Source organism: Procambarus clarkii, chromosome 8 (genome assembly GCF_040958095.1).
Source record: "Procambarus clarkii isolate CNS0578487 chromosome 8, FALCON_Pclarkii_2.0, whole genome shotgun sequence".
Classification (NCBI taxonomy): domain Eukaryota; kingdom Metazoa; phylum Arthropoda; class Malacostraca; order Decapoda; family Cambaridae; genus Procambarus; species Procambarus clarkii.
Window position 1 is genome coordinate 8,688,023 of NC_091157.1, and position 19,000 is coordinate 8,707,022.

The following is a 19,000-nucleotide window of genomic DNA, read 5'->3' on the forward strand; positions in this document are numbered from 1 at the left end:
GAAGAAATATAAGAAAATTCACCTTCGCAAATAGAGTGGTAGACGGTTGGAACAAGTTAAGTGAGAAGGTGGTGGAGGCCAAGACCGTCAGTAGTTTCAAAGCGTTATATGACAAAGAGTGCTGGGAAGACGGGACACCACGAGCGTAGCTCTCATCCTGTAACTACACTTAGGTAATTACACTTAGGTAATTACACACACACACACACACACACCCCCACCCCCCACCCCCCCAACACCAACCAACCATCCATCCATCCCAGGCAGGGCCTGGTTGATACCTGGTTGTTGGGGTTCTGGGAGTTCTACTCCCCAAGCCCGGCCCGAGGCCAGGCTTGACTTGTGAGAGTTTGGTCCACCAGGCTGTTGCTTGGAGCGGCCCGCAGGCCCACATACCCACCACAGCCCGGTTGGTCCGGCACTCCTTGGAGGAATAAATCTAGTTTCCTCTTGAAAATGTCCACGCTTGTTCCGGCAATATTTCTTATGCTTGCTGGGAGGACATTGAACAACCGCGGACCTCTGATGTTTATAGTTTTCTCTGATTGTGCCTATGGCACCTCTGCTCTTCACTGGTTCTATTCTACATTTTCTTCCATATCGTTCACTCCAGTACGTTGTTATTTTTCTGTGTAGATTTGGTACTTGGCCCTCCAGTATCTTCCAGGTGTATATTATTTGATATATCTCTCGTCTTCTTTCTAGTGAGTACATTTGGAGGGCTTTGAGACGATCCCAATAATTTAGGTGCTTTATTGCGTCTATGCGTGCCGTATATGTTCTCTGTATTCCCTCAATTTCAGCAATCTCTCCTGCTCTGAAGGGGGAAGTGAGTACTGAGCAGTACTCAAGACGGGACAACACAAGTGCCTTGAAGAGTACAACCATTGTGATGGGATCCCTGGATTTGAAAGTTCTTGTAATCCAGGCGAGACGTATGGGCAAGTCTCCTTACACCCATTGCCTCTGTTCACCTAGCAGTGATTAGGAACCTCGGTGTTAGTCGGCTGTTGTGGGTCGCATCCTGGGGAATGGTCAAATGCTGCACATATCCGAGGTATACTCAATTTCCCACAAACGCCGCAAGGCACAGCATGATAATAGGCGAGTACTGTACACACACAGATATTAGAAAGAACTTTTTTAGTGTCAGAGTGGTTGACAAATGGAATGCATTAGGAAGTAATGTGGTGGTGGCTGACTCCATACACAGTTTCAAGTGTAGATATGATAGAGCCCAATAGGCTCGGGAACCTGTACACCTGTTGATTGACAGTTGAGAGGCGGGACCAAAGAGCCAGAGCTCAACCCCCGCAACCACAACTAGGTGAGTACACACACACACTCACACACTCACTCACTCACTCACACACTCTCACACACTCTCACACACTCTCACACACTCTCACACTTAATAAATGCCATGTTATGGAATGTAGAATAGGAGAACAAAGACCCCACACAACCTATATATTATGTGAGAAATCTTTAAAGAAATCTGATAAAGAAAGAGATCTAGGGGTGGTTCTAGATAGAAAACTATCACCCGAGGACCACATAAAGAACGTTGTGTGAGGAGCCTATGCCACGCTTTCTAACTTCAGAATTGCTTTTAAATACATGGATGGCAATATACTAAAGAAATTGTGAACAACTTTTGTTAGGCCAAAGCTAGAATATGCAGCGGTTGTGTGGTGCCCATATCTTAAGAAGCACATCAACAAACTGGAAAAGGTGCAAAGACATGCTACTAAGTGGCTCCCAGAACTGAAGGGCAAGAGTTACGAGGAGAGGTTAGAGGCATTAAATATGCCAAAACTGGAAGACAGAAGAAAAAGAGGTGATATGATCACTACATACAAAATAGTAACAGGAATTGATAAAATTGATAGGGAAGATTTCCTGAGACCTGGAACTTCAAGAACAAGAGGTCATAGATTTAAACTAGCTAAACACAGATGCCGAAGAAATATAAGAAAATTCACTTTCGCAAACAGAGTGGTAGACGGTTGGAACAAGTTAGGTGAGAAGGTGGTGGAGGTCAAGACCGTCAGTAGTTTCAAAGCGTTATATGACAGAGTGTTGGGAAGACGGGACAACACGAGCGTAGCTCTCATCCTGTAACTACACTTAAGTAATTACACACACTCTTACACTCTCTCTCTCTGTCTCTGACTGGAACATGCTGGAGGAGTACCACAGGGTTAAGTTCTTGCACCAGTAATGTTCAACGTCTACATAAATGATCTACCAGAAGGAATACAAAATTATTTGAACATGTTTGCGGATGATGCCAAGATACTGGGGAAGATAGGAGGCGCAGACAATTGTAATGCCCTTCAAATCAACCTAGACAAAATAAGTGCTTGGAGCATCAAGTGACAAATGGAATTCAATATGAATAAATGCCATGTTATGGAATGTGGAATCGAAGAAAATAGACCCCATCCAATATACAAATTATGTAGAAAGGAATTACAGAACTCTAATAGAGACCTAGGGATGGTTTTGGATAGTAAGATGTCGTCAGAGGAACACAAAGAACATTGTGAGAGGAGCATATGCGTCGCTTTCCAAATTAAGACTTGCTTTTAATTATATGGATGGTGAAATACTAAAGAAATTGTTCATGACTTGAGACCAAAATTGGAATATGCAGCAGTTGTATGGTGCCCAAATCTCAAGAAGCATATAAATAAATTGGAAAATACAGTACTAACAGGAATTGACCAAATTGACAAAGGAATTCCTGAAACCAGCAACTTCATGAACGAGAGGACACAGATTCAAGCTAAGGAAACAAAGGTGCCAAAAAAATATTAGAAAGTTTTCTTTTGCAAACAGTGTAGATGGTTGGAACAAGTTAAGTGAGGTGGTGGAGACCAAAACCGTCAGTAGTTTCAAAGCGTTATATACAGACTACTGGAAAGACGGGACACCACAAACATAGCTCTCATCCTGTAACTACACTTAGGTACAGTAATTAAAAAAAAAAATCTGATCTGGTATCCAAACTGCTGTGCATAATTAATGGCATTATACGACATATAATTACTGTACTCACTAACAATTCAATGTTTCTTTTGGTAGATCATGTATTTTCTTCTTGTATCTTCTGTATTTCATCATGTAAATGATGAACATTACTGGTGCAAGAACTGAACCCTGTGGTACCCATTGTAAGATGTTCCTATGTATATTTCATGAATGAAATATTATTATATTACTATATTTGTCAAATTTGCACTTGACCAGGAGTATATAGAGGAAGATGCCTCCACCATTGAAAACACAATTAGGCAAGTACTATCTCCATCCTGTTGATTCGTGGGATGCAGCGCGAATTAAATAATTAACAAAATGCTTGATTATATAATTTTTTTTTTTGTACAGTAATATGACAGTATTCAACTAATATTTTAACAGAAAAATATTTTTGGGCAGGAAAGGTAGGGCATAACCTAGTAAGGTGGACATAGACCTAGTGAACATAAGAAGTGGGTAGTGACGAATCAGAGGGATAGGTGGATTCCATTAATACTTGGAACATTCAGTTGCTGCTCTGATGTATGCTAGCCTCTGAAATATAGCTGAGTCTACTGCAGGCCTGCCACTAAGGGGAAGGGGGGTTTGAGAGGTTTGGTTGAACCTTCCCTTTCTGCTGACAGGTATCTGGCTGCAGAGCCAGCAGTGTGTGCATGTTTTCTCAGATGCATCTGCAACACTTGGAAATTAAAAATGAATACCTCTTGATTGTTGTTACATAGCAAAATGTTACCTACACTCTCTCAAAATGCATCTAGATGATCCCAGAATGCAGGAGAATTGCACATGTCAAACCAAATTATCCGGAGTTCAACCATGCAGATTCTCTTAATTATCATCACATACCAACTTGGGTCAAACCCCCCCTCCTCCCCATTTCAAAATACCTGTTCTGGTGATGGGGCTATTTGTGGGGGTCATATCATGAAATGTTCTCAAATAATTATGATTTCTCATCAGGCAAACTTGGATCATGTGAACATTCACCGTGTTCAGGAGGTTCACTTTACACCAAAAGCAACGGGACCCAAGTCTTCCTGGAACTGTGACGGTGAACACTTGCCTGAGCCTTCCGTGAGACTGAAGTAAGTAACATTTCAGTCTCTTCATAAGCAGTTATTCAGTACATTGCTCTAAATGCAAATTATTTTAGATACAATATTACTTTAACCATATTTATACTAGTCAGTCTGAAAGTATTACAGTAGTCATATTTTAAAATGGTTGTAAGTGTTAATGAGGCCTCAAACTTGAGACAATTGAGGCCTTACCCTAGACCTACTATTTTCTTAATGATTTTTATCTCTTCTGCTGCTCTGTTCACCCTATATATTTACTTTTCTAAACACCCAAAAATTATTATGTTCTTGTTTGTATCTGCAGTGTTCTGTACTAATTTACTGTTGGTAACCAGTTCTTTCCTAATTGGTTGTCTAATTTCTGTTTGGTCATTTCTGGTTTTGACTTCCAAATACACTTCCTTGGTCGTCTCTCTCTCTTTTACAACTTGCGCATATGTATCTTTAATTATATATTCTTTAATTAATTTAATTAAAGAATTAAATGTATATATTAAGTGTGTATACTGTACTGCATAAATGGAAGTAGATAATAAAGTACATATAAAGAAGCAACATTTGTTCATGCAATAATATTTTTTTTATTACTACAGAGTGCATTGTCAGCGTCTACAGTTATTCAGCCGTGGTGTTGAGGCCAGGACTGAAGATTTCTCAAAACCTGTGGGAAATGCTAAGAGTGCTTCCTTATAAATGAAATTAGGGAGATATAACTTCACTAATCAACAACTGTGTGCATAGGATTACATTTGTAATTAGAGTATTTTATTATGCTTGTTAAATTTTTTATAGTAACTGTGGAAGGCAAATCTTCAACCTATATAAAAGTTTACATACAGGTTTTAGAAGTGTGAACTAGTAGCGTTTTCACTGATAATTTTACATTCTTAATTGTCTAGTGCAGTTTGATGATGCTCATTTCCCTTTAATATTTAATTGAAATATATAGGTATATATATATCCGCTAATGAATTGTGGTGACTACTACTATTACTAACATTCCAGTAGTCATAATATAGGGACTATGATTCCAATTACACAGGATTTCAAAGTTTGTTTTACTATGGCATAGCAGTTAGCAAAATTTTTAACATTAGTATTCCTGTGCTAATGCTCAGAGGCTTGTGAATATTTTCAAGACTAGTATGCCAGACATATTTTTTTATAAATTATCTTGTATTTTTAATAATTATATCTGAAGTAGGTATGACTTTTAACAAATATTTGTTTTATGAATGATGGGTATTGCATATTTTAAACATTGTGATGTGGGATTAGAATTTTAGTTACAGTATTTTCGAATAAAGTACTGGAGTAAGGTACTGTATTATACGATGTGATTTGTGATGTATGATCTGATGATTTGTTATACAGTGGTACCTTTGTTTTCATAGTTAATCCGTTCATAGAGACAGTATGAAACCGAAACTAATTTTCCCGTAAGAAATGATGTATTTTTTAGTTAACACTTTCGCCCGGGCATGACGCAGCATTGCGTCATCCGTTTACTGTCGGTAATACCGGGGATGACGCAGCATTGCGTCATCCACTTTAAATAATCGCCAAAAATCAGGTTTTTATCCGATTTTTTGGGGACTGGTTTTAAAATGCGCGCCGATGTCTTACCATTTTCTTTGTTGAGCCTCGTGGCCCTCAGGCGGCTTGGCACACGCCGTGGACCCATTGTTTTCACTCCACTGTTGTAACCAATGTTGCCTCCCCTCGCATCTCAAATGTGTGTACATTTCGGCTATTTTCCGTGGCTATATTTCTTACTGCGGCTTTAGAAACTATCTACGCTTACTCCACGATGGATAGTGATCATGAACAAGGCCCTTCCAGGAAGAAAATTGCAAAAGAAAGGCTTGAAAAGGGCGGAAATTGGCAGTGTAGCTGGAAGGCGTCTGAGCGCTCACTTGTGGCTAACGCATGGCCCGTCTTCAACTTGTTGGCGGTTGGAGCGTGACCAGGTTTTTTTATTTTATATGCTAATGTTCCTCTAGAGAATTCAATTGCGAACCCATTGAGACCAAAATGAAAGACCTAGGACGAAAATTGAGGTGACCAGAGTGAAAATAGTGAAAACATTTTATCGCGTTTGCGCGCTCCTGGGTAACTCGTTCGCACTTTCTCTGTATGCTGCGGGTAATTAGCCGGGCTTTTGGAGTTTATATGCATTTAGTGCTGTAGAGAATTCTATTGCGAACACAATGATACAAAATTTAATCTCGTAGGACGAGAATTAAGGTGACAAAGTTGAAGAGAGTATACACTTTTCAGAATTTACGCGCGCTCCCGTGACACCCTGGGTCCCATATCGCACAGTTGAGGGGTGGCGCGCGGGGTACGCCAAAGTGTTAACCCGTTCTACACACCCCAAAAATATTAACTAAAAATACATTTTGTACAGAATAACACTCTTATGTACCTTACCTTTATGGAGGACTCTTGTTGGCATATAGAAGACAGTGAGGAGGGAAGGGGGGGGGGGGGGAGGTGGTGGTGTGTTAGTGTTTAGAAGGAGAGTCCCCTTCCATTATAACAGCAGTAATGACATTTGTGAGGTACTCTTATGTTTTGCAGGCATACCACTAGGACCAGGTTGTGGCTCACTGCTTGCATGTCTTACTAAGAATCTTGTCTATAGACACTTGTTTTTTCCCTATATTTTAACACTTGTCTTTAGTAAGACATCACATTCTCACTATGAATGATCTCTTGTTTTTCCTCTTATCATCCTCAACTATTTTCTTAAGTTGAACATTACCACTGACTTTCTTGGACCCCATGGCATGATATACTGTATAATAATAACTTTTATGTTCAGAAACCAAAACAGCACAAAAGCAATGAAATTCTTCACAAAGAATCCTAGCGCGATCATCGCTAGGCAGGAGACGCTGGTAAACTGAAGCGCCACGCTCGAGGTGGACCCGTACTTGTATAAACAAACTACCACTACCGAATCGAATCATAGAAATTTACGAGAACAGGGACATATGAGAACCAAGGTTCCATTGTATAATGATTTGTGATGTAAATTTATATATTGAATTGTTTACACTATCTTGGTTAATTGTATAATTTGGAGTAATTAAAAGATTATAATGGTGTACAAATATTTTGAAATGAAAGTGGTGGTGTAACTAAAGTGTACAGTAGTTACAGGGCGAGAGCCATTTTCATGGTGTTCCGTCTTCCCTATAATTTGTCGCATGACGTTTCGAAGCTTCCAATATTTTTGGCTTCCACCACCCGCTTATTTGAATTATTCCATCTGTTCGCAAACGAGAACTTTCGAAATTTATTGGCACCTTTGTTTTCTTTGGATCTACGGCCTCTTGTTCTTGAAGTTTCAGGTTTCAAAAATTTCTCCTTGTTGACCATGTTGATTACTGGATGATTTTGTATGGTGATTATATTGCCTTATTTCCTTCTATCAGTTTTGTTTTGAAGTATAACTAGTTTTGGCATATTTGATGCCTCCAGCATATTCATAGCTCTTGTTTTTAAGGTCCAGAAGCCATTTAGTAGCATGGTAGATGTGTGTGTGTGTATGGTGTCATGCATACATAATGCTTTGTGCAGCATTTACAGATACTGTACACTGTTACAGCAGAAAGTGTGTTAAAATTGAATGAATTTGTGAATGAAAGACTAGTGAAGTGTGCAAATGAGTGAGTTAAGATCGTGAATAACAAGAAGTAGAACAAAAAATGATGTGGGGGCAAAGAAAAGTTGACATTAATTTGTGTAGTGTTCTTGGAGTGGACATTACACTTTGCATCCAAATTAAGTGAAAAGTGTGGGTAGAGCTTTTATGAAACAAAAAAAATCCTACAGAATTTTGCATCTCATGATATATTTTACCAGAAGGTATTTTAAAACTTTTAGATCTGTGTAGCCATTCTGGTTAATTTCTTCAAATGACAAACAGTTGATCCATTTTTCACCTGATGCCTCTGTTCACCTAGGAGTAAATAGGTACCTGGGAGTAAGGCAATTGTTGAGGGTCACATCCTGGGGAAAGTCACTAGTTGACTTAAGATGACCTCAATAACTCTAAGTACAGGCTTCCTGTCTCCAACATTGGGGATTATTATAATGAAATCTAAAATTCTAGCAAGAATGAAGAATTACTTTTTACTCATTCAGAAATTTCAAGATAAACAATTTTAATCTAATTAGATTGCTTTTTACTTGTTTTTAACTAAAATAAGAGGAAATGTACATGTAATTTGTGCTAGTACATGTTCAAAGTACATTTTCAAAATAAGAGGGACTACAGAGAACATACACGGCACGCATAGACGCAATAAAGCACCTAGATTATTGGGATCGTCTCAAAGCTCTCCAAATGTACTCACTAAAAAGGAGATGAGAGAGATACCAACAATATACACATGGAAAATACTGGAGGGCCAGGTCCCAAATCTATACAGTAAAATAACAATGTACTGGGGTGAATGATATGGAAGAAAATGCAGAATAGAGCCAGTGAAGAGCTGGGGTGCCATAGGCACAATCAAAACACTGTATAAACATCAGAGGTCCGTGGTTGTTCAACGTCCTCCCAGCAACTATAAGAAATATTGCCAAAACAACTGTGGACATCTTCAAAAGAAAACTAGATTATTTCCTAAAAAAAAAAAAAGGTGCCAGACCAACCCAGGCTGTGATATGTATGCGGGCTGCTCCAAGCAACAGCCTGGTGGACCAAGCTCTCACAAGTCAAGCCTGGCCTTGGACCAGGCTTGGGGAGTAGAACAACTCCCAGAACAGAAGCAGGTATGTTTAATGTTATATTATGCAGTGGGTGTGGTATAACTGATTTTTTGCAATACAGTTAGAGATGTATATTGGTGTGTTTCATGGCCATGCAAGTACAGAACACGAGAGGGAAGAGGGATATCACTGAAGATGATCGTGTTGTAATGGAGAAATTCCTATATAAAGTTTGTTTTTGTAGCGTCTTTAGTAGAGCACATGGTGGATAAAAGTTTCCATGACAAATTCCTTGTGTAGTGTGTAGTAATTCCTTATAATGTGTTTTGAGGGATCTAGGCTGTGATTATAATTTAATAATTTGCAGGAAATATATCGTGTAGTGGAGGCAGGTAGACTCTGATAGTGTATATCTCTAATCTTTGTTCATTTTGATTAAGGTGGTTTGTTAGATTTCTAAACTGAGAAAATCACTAGGAGCCATGAGGAGGATTCTAACTTATTCTCTGGGTACTTAGACCACTACATGGTCAAAAGCAACGCAACCTGGGATTCGTTTGAATCCTCTAGGGTTCCTGAGACTTGCACTGAAGCCTAGGATTTCACACATTGCTCCAATGCACTCTGGTTTGTAGTCTAGGAACTCTACCTTCTACGCTTCTCTTCAAATACACAAAGAAATCGCATCAACTTGATGTATCAATAAAAAAAAAAAATTATACATCAATTTATGTACAGTATCATGATTTTCTCAGACACATCACATTAATGTGATTTCTGTGTGCATCTCCAAGTTGATTTATAAAGAACGTAGATAAGCACAACGATATCTTCTTAACCACTGTGATGCGCTTCGTTCATTGGGACATTTTCCCTGTGCGCCGAAAATCAAGTGTTCGCAATTTGTTTTTTGTTTTTTATCTTTGTAAAATGATAAATCCCTGAACCTGAACACACACATAAAAAAAAAAAAAAAAATCCACTTACTTTGGCTGTGGAGAAGGGGGCGTGTGACATCATCATTGGCTTGTCGCCCGTGTGTGAAGCTCCCAGACGCGGGCCATTCAAGCACCACGAGTTGCCACAAATATATTTTCAATCATTTGTTCTATGTATTATCAATGTGTTTGTGTTTTTTTTTATCGTATATGAAGCACATTTGTGTCCTTTACCATATTTATACAGTAGAATGTTCATAATGTTGCATGGAACTGCGATAAATGCCAGTAATGTGTCCACAAATGTTTGTTACAATATTACTTGTTCAAAATTCACTAAAATTACAATAAGTACAGTTTCACACACTATACAGTCACGCACTGTATTACACACTCAGTACTTCGGCAGGGAGTGATAATCAACGAAGCAGCCCATGGTACACAGTGCGACTTCGCTCTTGATGCACCAGGTACAAACAAATTTTCGCTTCCCGTTTCTTCGTTCTGTGTGCTTGCAAATAATGCACTCGCGTTCACCCTTTGCTTTAGTGCCTGTAGGTGGTATGTAGCCAAGCTTGTGAAGTGTAAGGTAGTCTTGAAAAGATTGCTTTATAAGGTATTCTGGAAGAGATTCGGCCATTCTGGAAGAGAATCATCTATAAAAATTGGAGATATCCAATAGTAGCTGAGTGCCACCCATGTAAAGCTCGCTGTATCACTAGCATCCGACCCTTGTGTTAGGTCCTTATTGTGCCTAGCTTCATCAATATCATGACACTTATGTTCTTCAAACAATAAGGTCTGAATTTCACAGACAGGGTGATCTTTCAACACCGCATCGGACACGTGTTTGGAAGCCAGAGGCACGTCCACCACTCATAGTTGCTCACTTGAAACTGGGCTAGCCAACAGCCTTAGGACATTCTAGGATTTTTTTCCAAGATGGTTGCACCTCATTGGAGGTACCAAGAGTTCATTTCATACACAACCTACTGCACGCGCATTTTGAATGGGTACAAAACATTAAAAAGGCGTGTTCTCAGCCAGCGCAGTTTCCCACTGACCGAGTTTTCTCGGCTAGCGCAGTCCAGTGTGAAGGTTAGTAAACATAGTTATTTTGTCTGATGTTGTAATGTGGCATTCCCCGAGTATAAATTTGTTGTATTTACTGTTGGTCGGAAATGTTTTGAAGTACAGTTGAACCTCGTTTAACGTCGCCCTAGATAGCCATTTCGTTTTACAAGGTAAACAAAAAATCAATTTAAACCAATGGCATCAGACGGAAAAACAGTCCTGTTTTGTTTTCTTAGGTTTCCGATGTAGGATAGAGAATACAGTATGGAAAACATATGGTACTTGTACAAAACAAAATACTGTAAGTGTGGTAACTTAAATATTGTCCATGAATGCTATACTGTATTTATACTATAAATAAACTTTTTGTTTATTGAAAATACTGTACTCTAACAATATCATTAGAAACTAAGCCAGAAGTTTACAGTTTCACTTAACGTACGGTAGTTTCATTTAGTGTCACAAATTTCAGGAACCTAACCTGATAGTAAACGTGATTCATATGTATTGATTTTATTTATTGTTATTTATTTATTTAAAAGGCTGTTATTTAAACCTGTTGATTAAATAAACAGGATTTAAATCATAATACAGAATTATGATTAGTAGCACAGTGATCTATGTTATCAGCTCACAACTGAGGGTACGGTTTGATTCCTGCAGCATGACAGATGGTTAGGCATGTTTCCTTTCACCTGATGCCTCTGTTCATCTAGCAGTAAATGGCTAATCAGGAGTCAAATAACTGTTGTTGGTTGAATCCTGTGAAAGTTCAGTACAGTTGTTGGTTTAGGGTGACCTCAATAAGCCTAACAGGCTTTCTGTCCAGTGACAACAGGAAACTACTGTAATGGGCATCCTAATTAGAAATACTTCAATAAATATTTTAGGTAAAATGATGCTCATTGTATTTTTATATTACTGTATACAAAGATTAGTATTGAAATTAAATAAGTTTGATGGCTATGATTTAAGTCGTAAATTTTGACATTTCTTGTAGTATTTAGTAAAATATGTCGAATGTCCACGTATTTTATCTACGTAATACAGTAGATTCCAGTTAAAACATATTGATAGCTTTTTATCTATTTTTGTCCATGGTTAGTGAATTTATGTAATTTTAATTTAGCCTTAAGTGCAATTTTATATTTTTATTCCCATGTAATAAATTTACAAAATTGCTGCAGTCTGTCCACGGAGACCCAGATCATGCACGGTGTGCGTGGGTATTAGGTTTCTTGAACATTATATTTATTTTGGCAAGTTGGAGATAAATTGGCATTGTTTGGCAAGAAGTGTTTGGACAATTTACTAAAAAGTTGCAGTCGTCTGCATTGCAAAAAAAGTGCAGCAAAATATTGTGAAACTAGTGTAACCACTTTAAATAAAGGGAGTTAATAATAGGGGTGGCAGGTGTTAACTGGGGACAGTCAAGAAGTTCAAATAGGAAGAGGAAATCCCTGTAATCTAAACTAAGGATCTCTGGGTCAGTCATAAGTTAAAAGGCAAAGGAAAATGATTAGACTTCTACCATGCACCTGCACCATAGAATAGCCCGCTACCTTGAAAGGTTGTTTGCATAGATTTATGCAGTTGAAAATTGCCAAACCTTTGACAAAATCTTTAGTAGACCTTAATCATCATAGTTGGACATCCACAAAGTTTGGAAGCAAATTTTTCATGTATTCATTAAATCATTAATAACCCTTAAACAGAGGTTATCATCATCATATATTGATTCACTGGGTAATATGGCTATAGTCATCATTTATACAATTATTGTCTGGGTTTTACACTATGATGCAAATAAGGATATAATACCTCTGTCGATGTAATGGAGTGTACTTTGACCTATGGAAAAATCCTGCTGTAGTTTCATGGTAACGTTGCTATGTGAATGCTGTTATCGTCATATGTTACTAGGGAAATGCTGTCATCATTATTGTATAAAATTGTCATAATTACATATGTATACCAGTGATGTTCATATGGTTTTCACAACTCCAGTAGTTTACCTGGTACACCAGGTAAACCAATCGCCAGTTGAACCATTATCATCCGTTACGTGCACAGGAGCCTGCCATCATCTGTGGGTGGCATATTGCTGGCTTATGCCTTTGTTTCAATCTATACTGTCACCCATGTGGGACTGTTTCAATCTATACAGTCACCTAGTCAAACTGTCATCACCAAGAACCCAACACTTATATGGGTTTTACTCCATGGTTGTAATAAAATATAGTAAACATCAACAGAAGGCATTATTATGTGTTATGTGATTTATCAAGTTATTCAACACATACTATTGTGAATAGAGAGAACTGATAAACAAGCAATGAAACATCGGAGGCAAACACATGACTCCGTGTCACGCAAACCTGTCAGTAAAGTTAACATTGTGTTGGTAGATGCCAGACCACAACCACTGTGCAACCTTTCAGTGCCTCCACTTAGTAAAATGGTAAATATTAACTTTTTATCAAGGTACTACATTTTTCATAAAATTAATATAATGAAATTTTTTTTCACATCTGTAAGACTGACTATTATATAGCCCGCTGTCCAAGGGTTAAGCGACTCTTTAGTATATTTTTATACATATATTATAGTGGGGAAAGGAACAGCATTTTAATATCCCAGGAATCTATTTGTTCTCATGTTCTTAATGAATGTACTGTAATTCATGATGAACCCAGGGACCCAAAAATGTTATTTAACAGGTCTGCAATTTTCTTCAAAGTGAATTGTTTCACAAAATATGTATTTGATATTTAGACATTGCCCGAGTTGTGACATGCAGAGTAATATGAATAAATATTTTTTTACATGCTTTGGTCAGTTTTCTGTTCATCCTTTAGTTGCCAAGACTTGCTCACTTATCTACTAGGTCAATGTACTGTTATCTAAAGGAGGAAGGTTGGGTCAGATATGGTTGATTATTATGTATGGTATATTTTCATATGCAAAAAAAAAACCTTTTGGCCAGTTCCTTGATGTGACAAAGGAACTTGAGTGCTTTGATTATCCCAAGAACAGTTGAGGGCTTATGAAGTAATTATCAATAGAAGGCACCAAACCAGGAAGGCTATGCAACGCCATCAAATGTGCGGGATAACCAGAGGGCGCTAAATATCACCAAGGATGCCAATACGAGAACAAAAACGCACAAGGCGAACGATATCAAAAGTATCCGAGTCGCCAAGAATTCTATCGAGGGACAAGCAACCGCGGGAGACGGTCGGAAAACAAGACACACGCTCGTCCTGGAAGTCAGGACATTCAGCAAAGATATGCACGACCGTAAGAGGGAGAGGGTTTATGAAGCAACTCTTCTGCCCTAAGGTGAAGAATTAGACAAAAAGCAAAGCCAATAGAGGCCTCACGTGTGTGTGCTGTGGCTGGAGATTCGTATAGTTTTCATTCTTCTGGGAGTTAAGTCTACCGAGGAAGGTGCAGATTCTGAGGGGAAGGGGATGGTTCAGGCAACATACTTTGTGTTACTTTGGTAGGGAATAGGGGTAAAGTTGAAAGTTTAATGTGGCCTGGTTGAATCAATTGATCTGGGTTAGGATCAAGTGAGGATTGAGTAGTAGTAGATACCCTGTTGGGTCTCTGGTGGCCTGCATTTACTATCCCTAGGGATAGTAAATGTAAATAGCTTTTAATATTGAATGCTCCCATTTGTTGAACTGTGATATGAGACATATGAATGGGAAGACATCATATGCCAGTGTCAGTCTTCATAATCCCCAAGGGTCATATAGTAGGTGACCAGGTCCAGAGTCTACAACCCACCCACCCCTTGCCCCCACCCTTCCCCCTCTGCCAACCAACTCTTATTCACATCTTTGGCACTGTTTATACATGATAATCTTTTATATCCAACTACTGGAACATCACATCCCTGGGCACAGCCTTGTCATGTAGGGGGGAAGGGAGAGTGCCAAGCCATTACAACTAAATAGCACTTGACAGGGGTCAGGATAAGGATTTTGGATGGGACAGGGTAAAGGAATGGTGCCCAACCACTTGGACAGTCGGGGATTGAACTCCAACCTGCATGAAGCAAGACCATCACTCTACTGTCCCATCCAAGTGGTTGGGTAGAGCCAAAGTGCTGTGGAAGATTTCTGCAGGTGTAGTTCAGGGTAGTGCCACTGGCCCCTACCATTTTCTGCATAATCAACTTTCTTTTGAGCCTTGTCTCCATCGTGCCAAAAGGGGGGGGCTCTTGTTAGCCCCTCTCGAAGGTGCCTTCCGATCCCCTTGACTGCCTTACTGTGGTGGCACACAAGCAAAATCACTCACTGTAGAGTGCCTTATAACAGGGTCATATGAAATTTATACTGATAATAGGAGGTAATAATTAAAATGTACACACTGAATAGGCAAATATTAATACCTTTAATAAATGCAATACACAATGAAACATTAATCTCTTAATTATTTTCATTGGTCAAATTATAAACAAGAATATGCAAGGATTACATATATTTGCTTAGAAAACGAAACAAATAAAAATAAAGACATTAAAACATTTCTCACTCATTATAATACCAGCTCCATGCAAGAAGTCAACCTTGCCCAGTCATCTCGATCTTGAGCTTTCCTTCCTATGCTGGCTAGGCCCATACTTATGTGTTGGAGAGTGAAGAGAGAAGTGATGATGGCCTACACAGTACAGTATTATGTTGCATTCTAATGCAAATAGGTTACAGAAACAACCCAATGAGCTCTGCAAATACAGTACAACTAGGCGAGTATGCTATTATATAGTCATACATCCCTAGTTGCATTCGTTGGATTACCTGTTGACTACCTGGTGGAGGTTTTGAAGATCAATGTCCCTATAGCCCAGTCTCTGATCGGGCCGCATCGAACAGCCACACGAGTAGGTACAGGTACAATTAACACTTTCGCTCGGGGATGACGCAGCATTGCGTCATCCGTTTACTGGCGGTAATGCCGGGGATGACGCAGCATTGCGTCATCCACTTTAAAAATTCGCCAAAAATCAGGTTTGTATCCGATTTTTTGGGGACTGGTTTTAAAATGTGCGCCGATGTCTTCCCATTTCCTTTGTTGAGCCTCGTGGCCCTCAGGCGGCTTGGCACACGCCGTGGGCCCATTGTCTTTGCTCCACTGTTGTGACCAATGTCGTCTCCCCTCGCATCTCAAACGTGTGAACATTTCGGCTATTTTCCGTGGCTATATTTCTTACTGCGGCTTTAGAAACTATCTACGCTTACTCCACGATGGATAGTAATCATGAACAAGGCCCTTCCAGGAAGAAAATTGCGAAAGAAAGGCTTGAAAAGGGTGGGAATTGGGAGTGTAGTAGGAAGGCCTCTGAGCGCTCACTCACGGCTAACGCGTGGCCCGTCTTCAACTCGTCGGCGGTTGGAGCGTGACCAGGTGTTTTTTTTTATATGCTAATGTTCCTCTAGAGAATTTTATTACGAACCCATTGAGACCAAAATGAAAGACCTAGGACAAAAATTGAGGTGACCAGAGTGAAAATAGTGAAAACATTTTATCCCGTTTGCGCGCTCCCGGGTAACTCGTTCGCACTTTCTCTGTTTGCTGCGGGTAATTAGCCGGGCTTTTGGAGTTTATATGCATTTAGTGCTGTAGAGAATTTTATTGCGAACACAATGATACCAAATTTATTCTCGTAGAAGGAGAATTGAGGTGACAAAGTTGAAGAGAGTATACACTTTTCGGAATTAACGCGCGCTTCCGTGACACGCTGGGGCCCATATCGCCCTGTCGAGGGGTGGCGCGCGGGGTGAGCGAAAGTGTTAACTTTAACGAGTTTTCTTAACTGGTGTACTAGGTGAATCAAATGTCTACAAATCAAATCATCACTTCACACTATGATGGTAGCCTCGGCTATCATCTTCTTTTGTCCGGTCGTGTTGGTCGAGTGGTTAAGGGATCCTGTACATCAGATGCATTGCTTCTGGCAGTATGGGTTTTCAGGTAATCTTGAGAGATTATCTTGAGATGATTTCGGGGCTTTAGTGTCCCCGCGGCCCGGTCCTCGACCAGGCCTCCACCCCCAGGAAGCAGCCCGTGACAGCTGACTAACTCCCAGGTAGCTATTTACTGCTAGGTAACAGGGGCATTCAGGGTGAAAGAAACTTTGCCCATTTGTTTCTGCCTCGTGCGGGAATCGAACCCGCGCCACAGAATTACGAGTCCTGCGCGCTATCCACCAGGCTACGAGGCCCCGGGTTCGAGTCACTTCTGGGGTGACATTATAATATATATATAATAATATTATACAGCATATAAATAAATACACACACGAGTTGTTACATTCTTGTACAGCCACTAGCACGCGTAGCATTTCGGGCAAGTCCTTAATCCTATGTTCACTGAAATACGACCTGTCAATTCATTTAACAAGCTACCCATTTTACTGTCAGGTAAACACAGGCTATAGTTAACAATTGACGCACAGTAAATCCTCCCCGTCCAGGACACGAACCCAGAGCAAAGCGCTCGCGAAACACCAGGCTAGTGTCTCGCCACTACACCACAGGGACTGCTAACCGTGGTCCATCGTACATATATATGTACAATGGTTCTCATTGTTACTATAAGTATTACCTTAATACACTGCCAGACTGTTATCCAACCCCACACATTCAGGACTTCTCTGACACACTGCATAGCGTAACAACATTCTTGAAAATAGATTTGGTGTGACCATTTCACCAAATCCCAGTGGTGCCAGCAGACATCTCCAAAACTGCAAATACAACACTTTTTGGCATCTTTGAATCTATTTGAATGCATTTGGCCTTCATAATGCAGAGCATACATTGAAACACTTCATGGATTGGTCATCAGAAAGCCTATCCTCCTGTTAACATTCATGAATCTGTAGTCCCCCACAGGGACATCATTCTCCTCGAGTTGTTTGCAGTGGATATGACCAGGCACTACCAGTGTCGTACAACACAGCAGCTTGTCAAATTCTTCCTTAGCCACCTGGAAGAGTTCTGGTAGCAGGTAGCATGGTCACTCATAGGAAGACAGGCAGACCCGAGGTGCAAATATGATGGGTGACAGTGGCCTTAACTTTGGCATTTGGCAGCTGTGGCTTGGTGATACCCTCAAATTCATTCAAAGGTTCTGCAGGTCAGAAGAGGTATTAGACAAGGCTGGCAAGTAGCCATTGATCTTTACTTACTCCCTGAAGGCCCAGTTCATGTCAGATTTACCAAGAGATGGTGTAGGAAGCTGCACCCAGTATGGCCATACAGTATTAACTTCAGCAACACGGAACTTCCAACTGAAGTGACCAGGTCAGCAAAGCCGAGGCTGACCACACTATTGCTGGGTAGGTATGGAAGTCCCATTGGCAGCAACCATGCTTTGTGTGGGGCGATGCAGTTGGTCCACTGGAGGAGGAATAACAGACTGAAGCACCAGTTTCAACAAGGTTGTAATACTACTCAACTGTAATACTGCTATAATATTGTAAATTCTACCATTTGTAATAACTAATATATAATGTTGTTGTTGTAATAACTGGCATTATATCATCACTAGTATGTCATAAATGTAACCAATCAACATAGACCCTCAAGATGACACGAGTTCTGTGTAGCCAATTGGAAAGAAGAGAGAGAGAGGGGAGAGAGGGGAGAGAGAGAGAGGAGAGAGAGAGGAGAGAGAGGGGAGAGAGAGAGAGGGGAGAGAGGGGGGAGAGAGGGGAGAGAGGAGGGGAGAGAGGAGGGGAGAGAGGGGAGAGAGAGGGGAGAGAGAGAGAGGGGAGAGAGGGGGGAGAGAGAGAGAGGGGAGAGAGGGGGGGAGAGAGAGAGGAGAGAGAGGGGAGAGAGAGAGAGAGGGGGGGGGGAGAGAGAGGGGGGGGGGGGAGAGAGAGGGGAGGGGGGAGAGAGAGGGGAGGGGAGAGAGAGAGAGAGGGGGGAGAGAGAGAGAGAGGGGGGAGAGAGAGAGAGAGGGGGGAGAGAGAGAGAGAGGGGGGAGAGAGAGAGAGGGGGAAGAGAGAGAGAGGGGGGAGAGAGAGAGAGGGGGGAGAGAGAGAGAGGGGGGAGAGAGAGAGAGGGGGGAGAGAGAGAGAGGGAGGAGAGAGAGAGAGGGAGGAGAGAGAGAGAGGGAGGAGAA

General features: G+C 40.4%; 1 protein-coding gene across 1 annotated transcript in view; it reads left to right on the plus strand.

The window, feature by feature from the left end:
* The window catches only part of Cerk (Ceramide kinase), a 51,746-nt gene extending 38,055 nt beyond the window's left edge, over positions 1 to 13,691 (plus strand). The window contains 2 exon segments of the mRNA XM_045744834.2: positions 4,006 to 4,130; positions 4,718 to 13,691. Coding sequence (XP_045600790.1) covers positions 4,006 to 4,130; positions 4,718 to 4,817 — 225 coding nt within the window. The 3' untranslated portion in view covers positions 4,818 to 13,691.
* Positions 13,692 to 19,000: the final 5,309 nt, after the last annotated feature.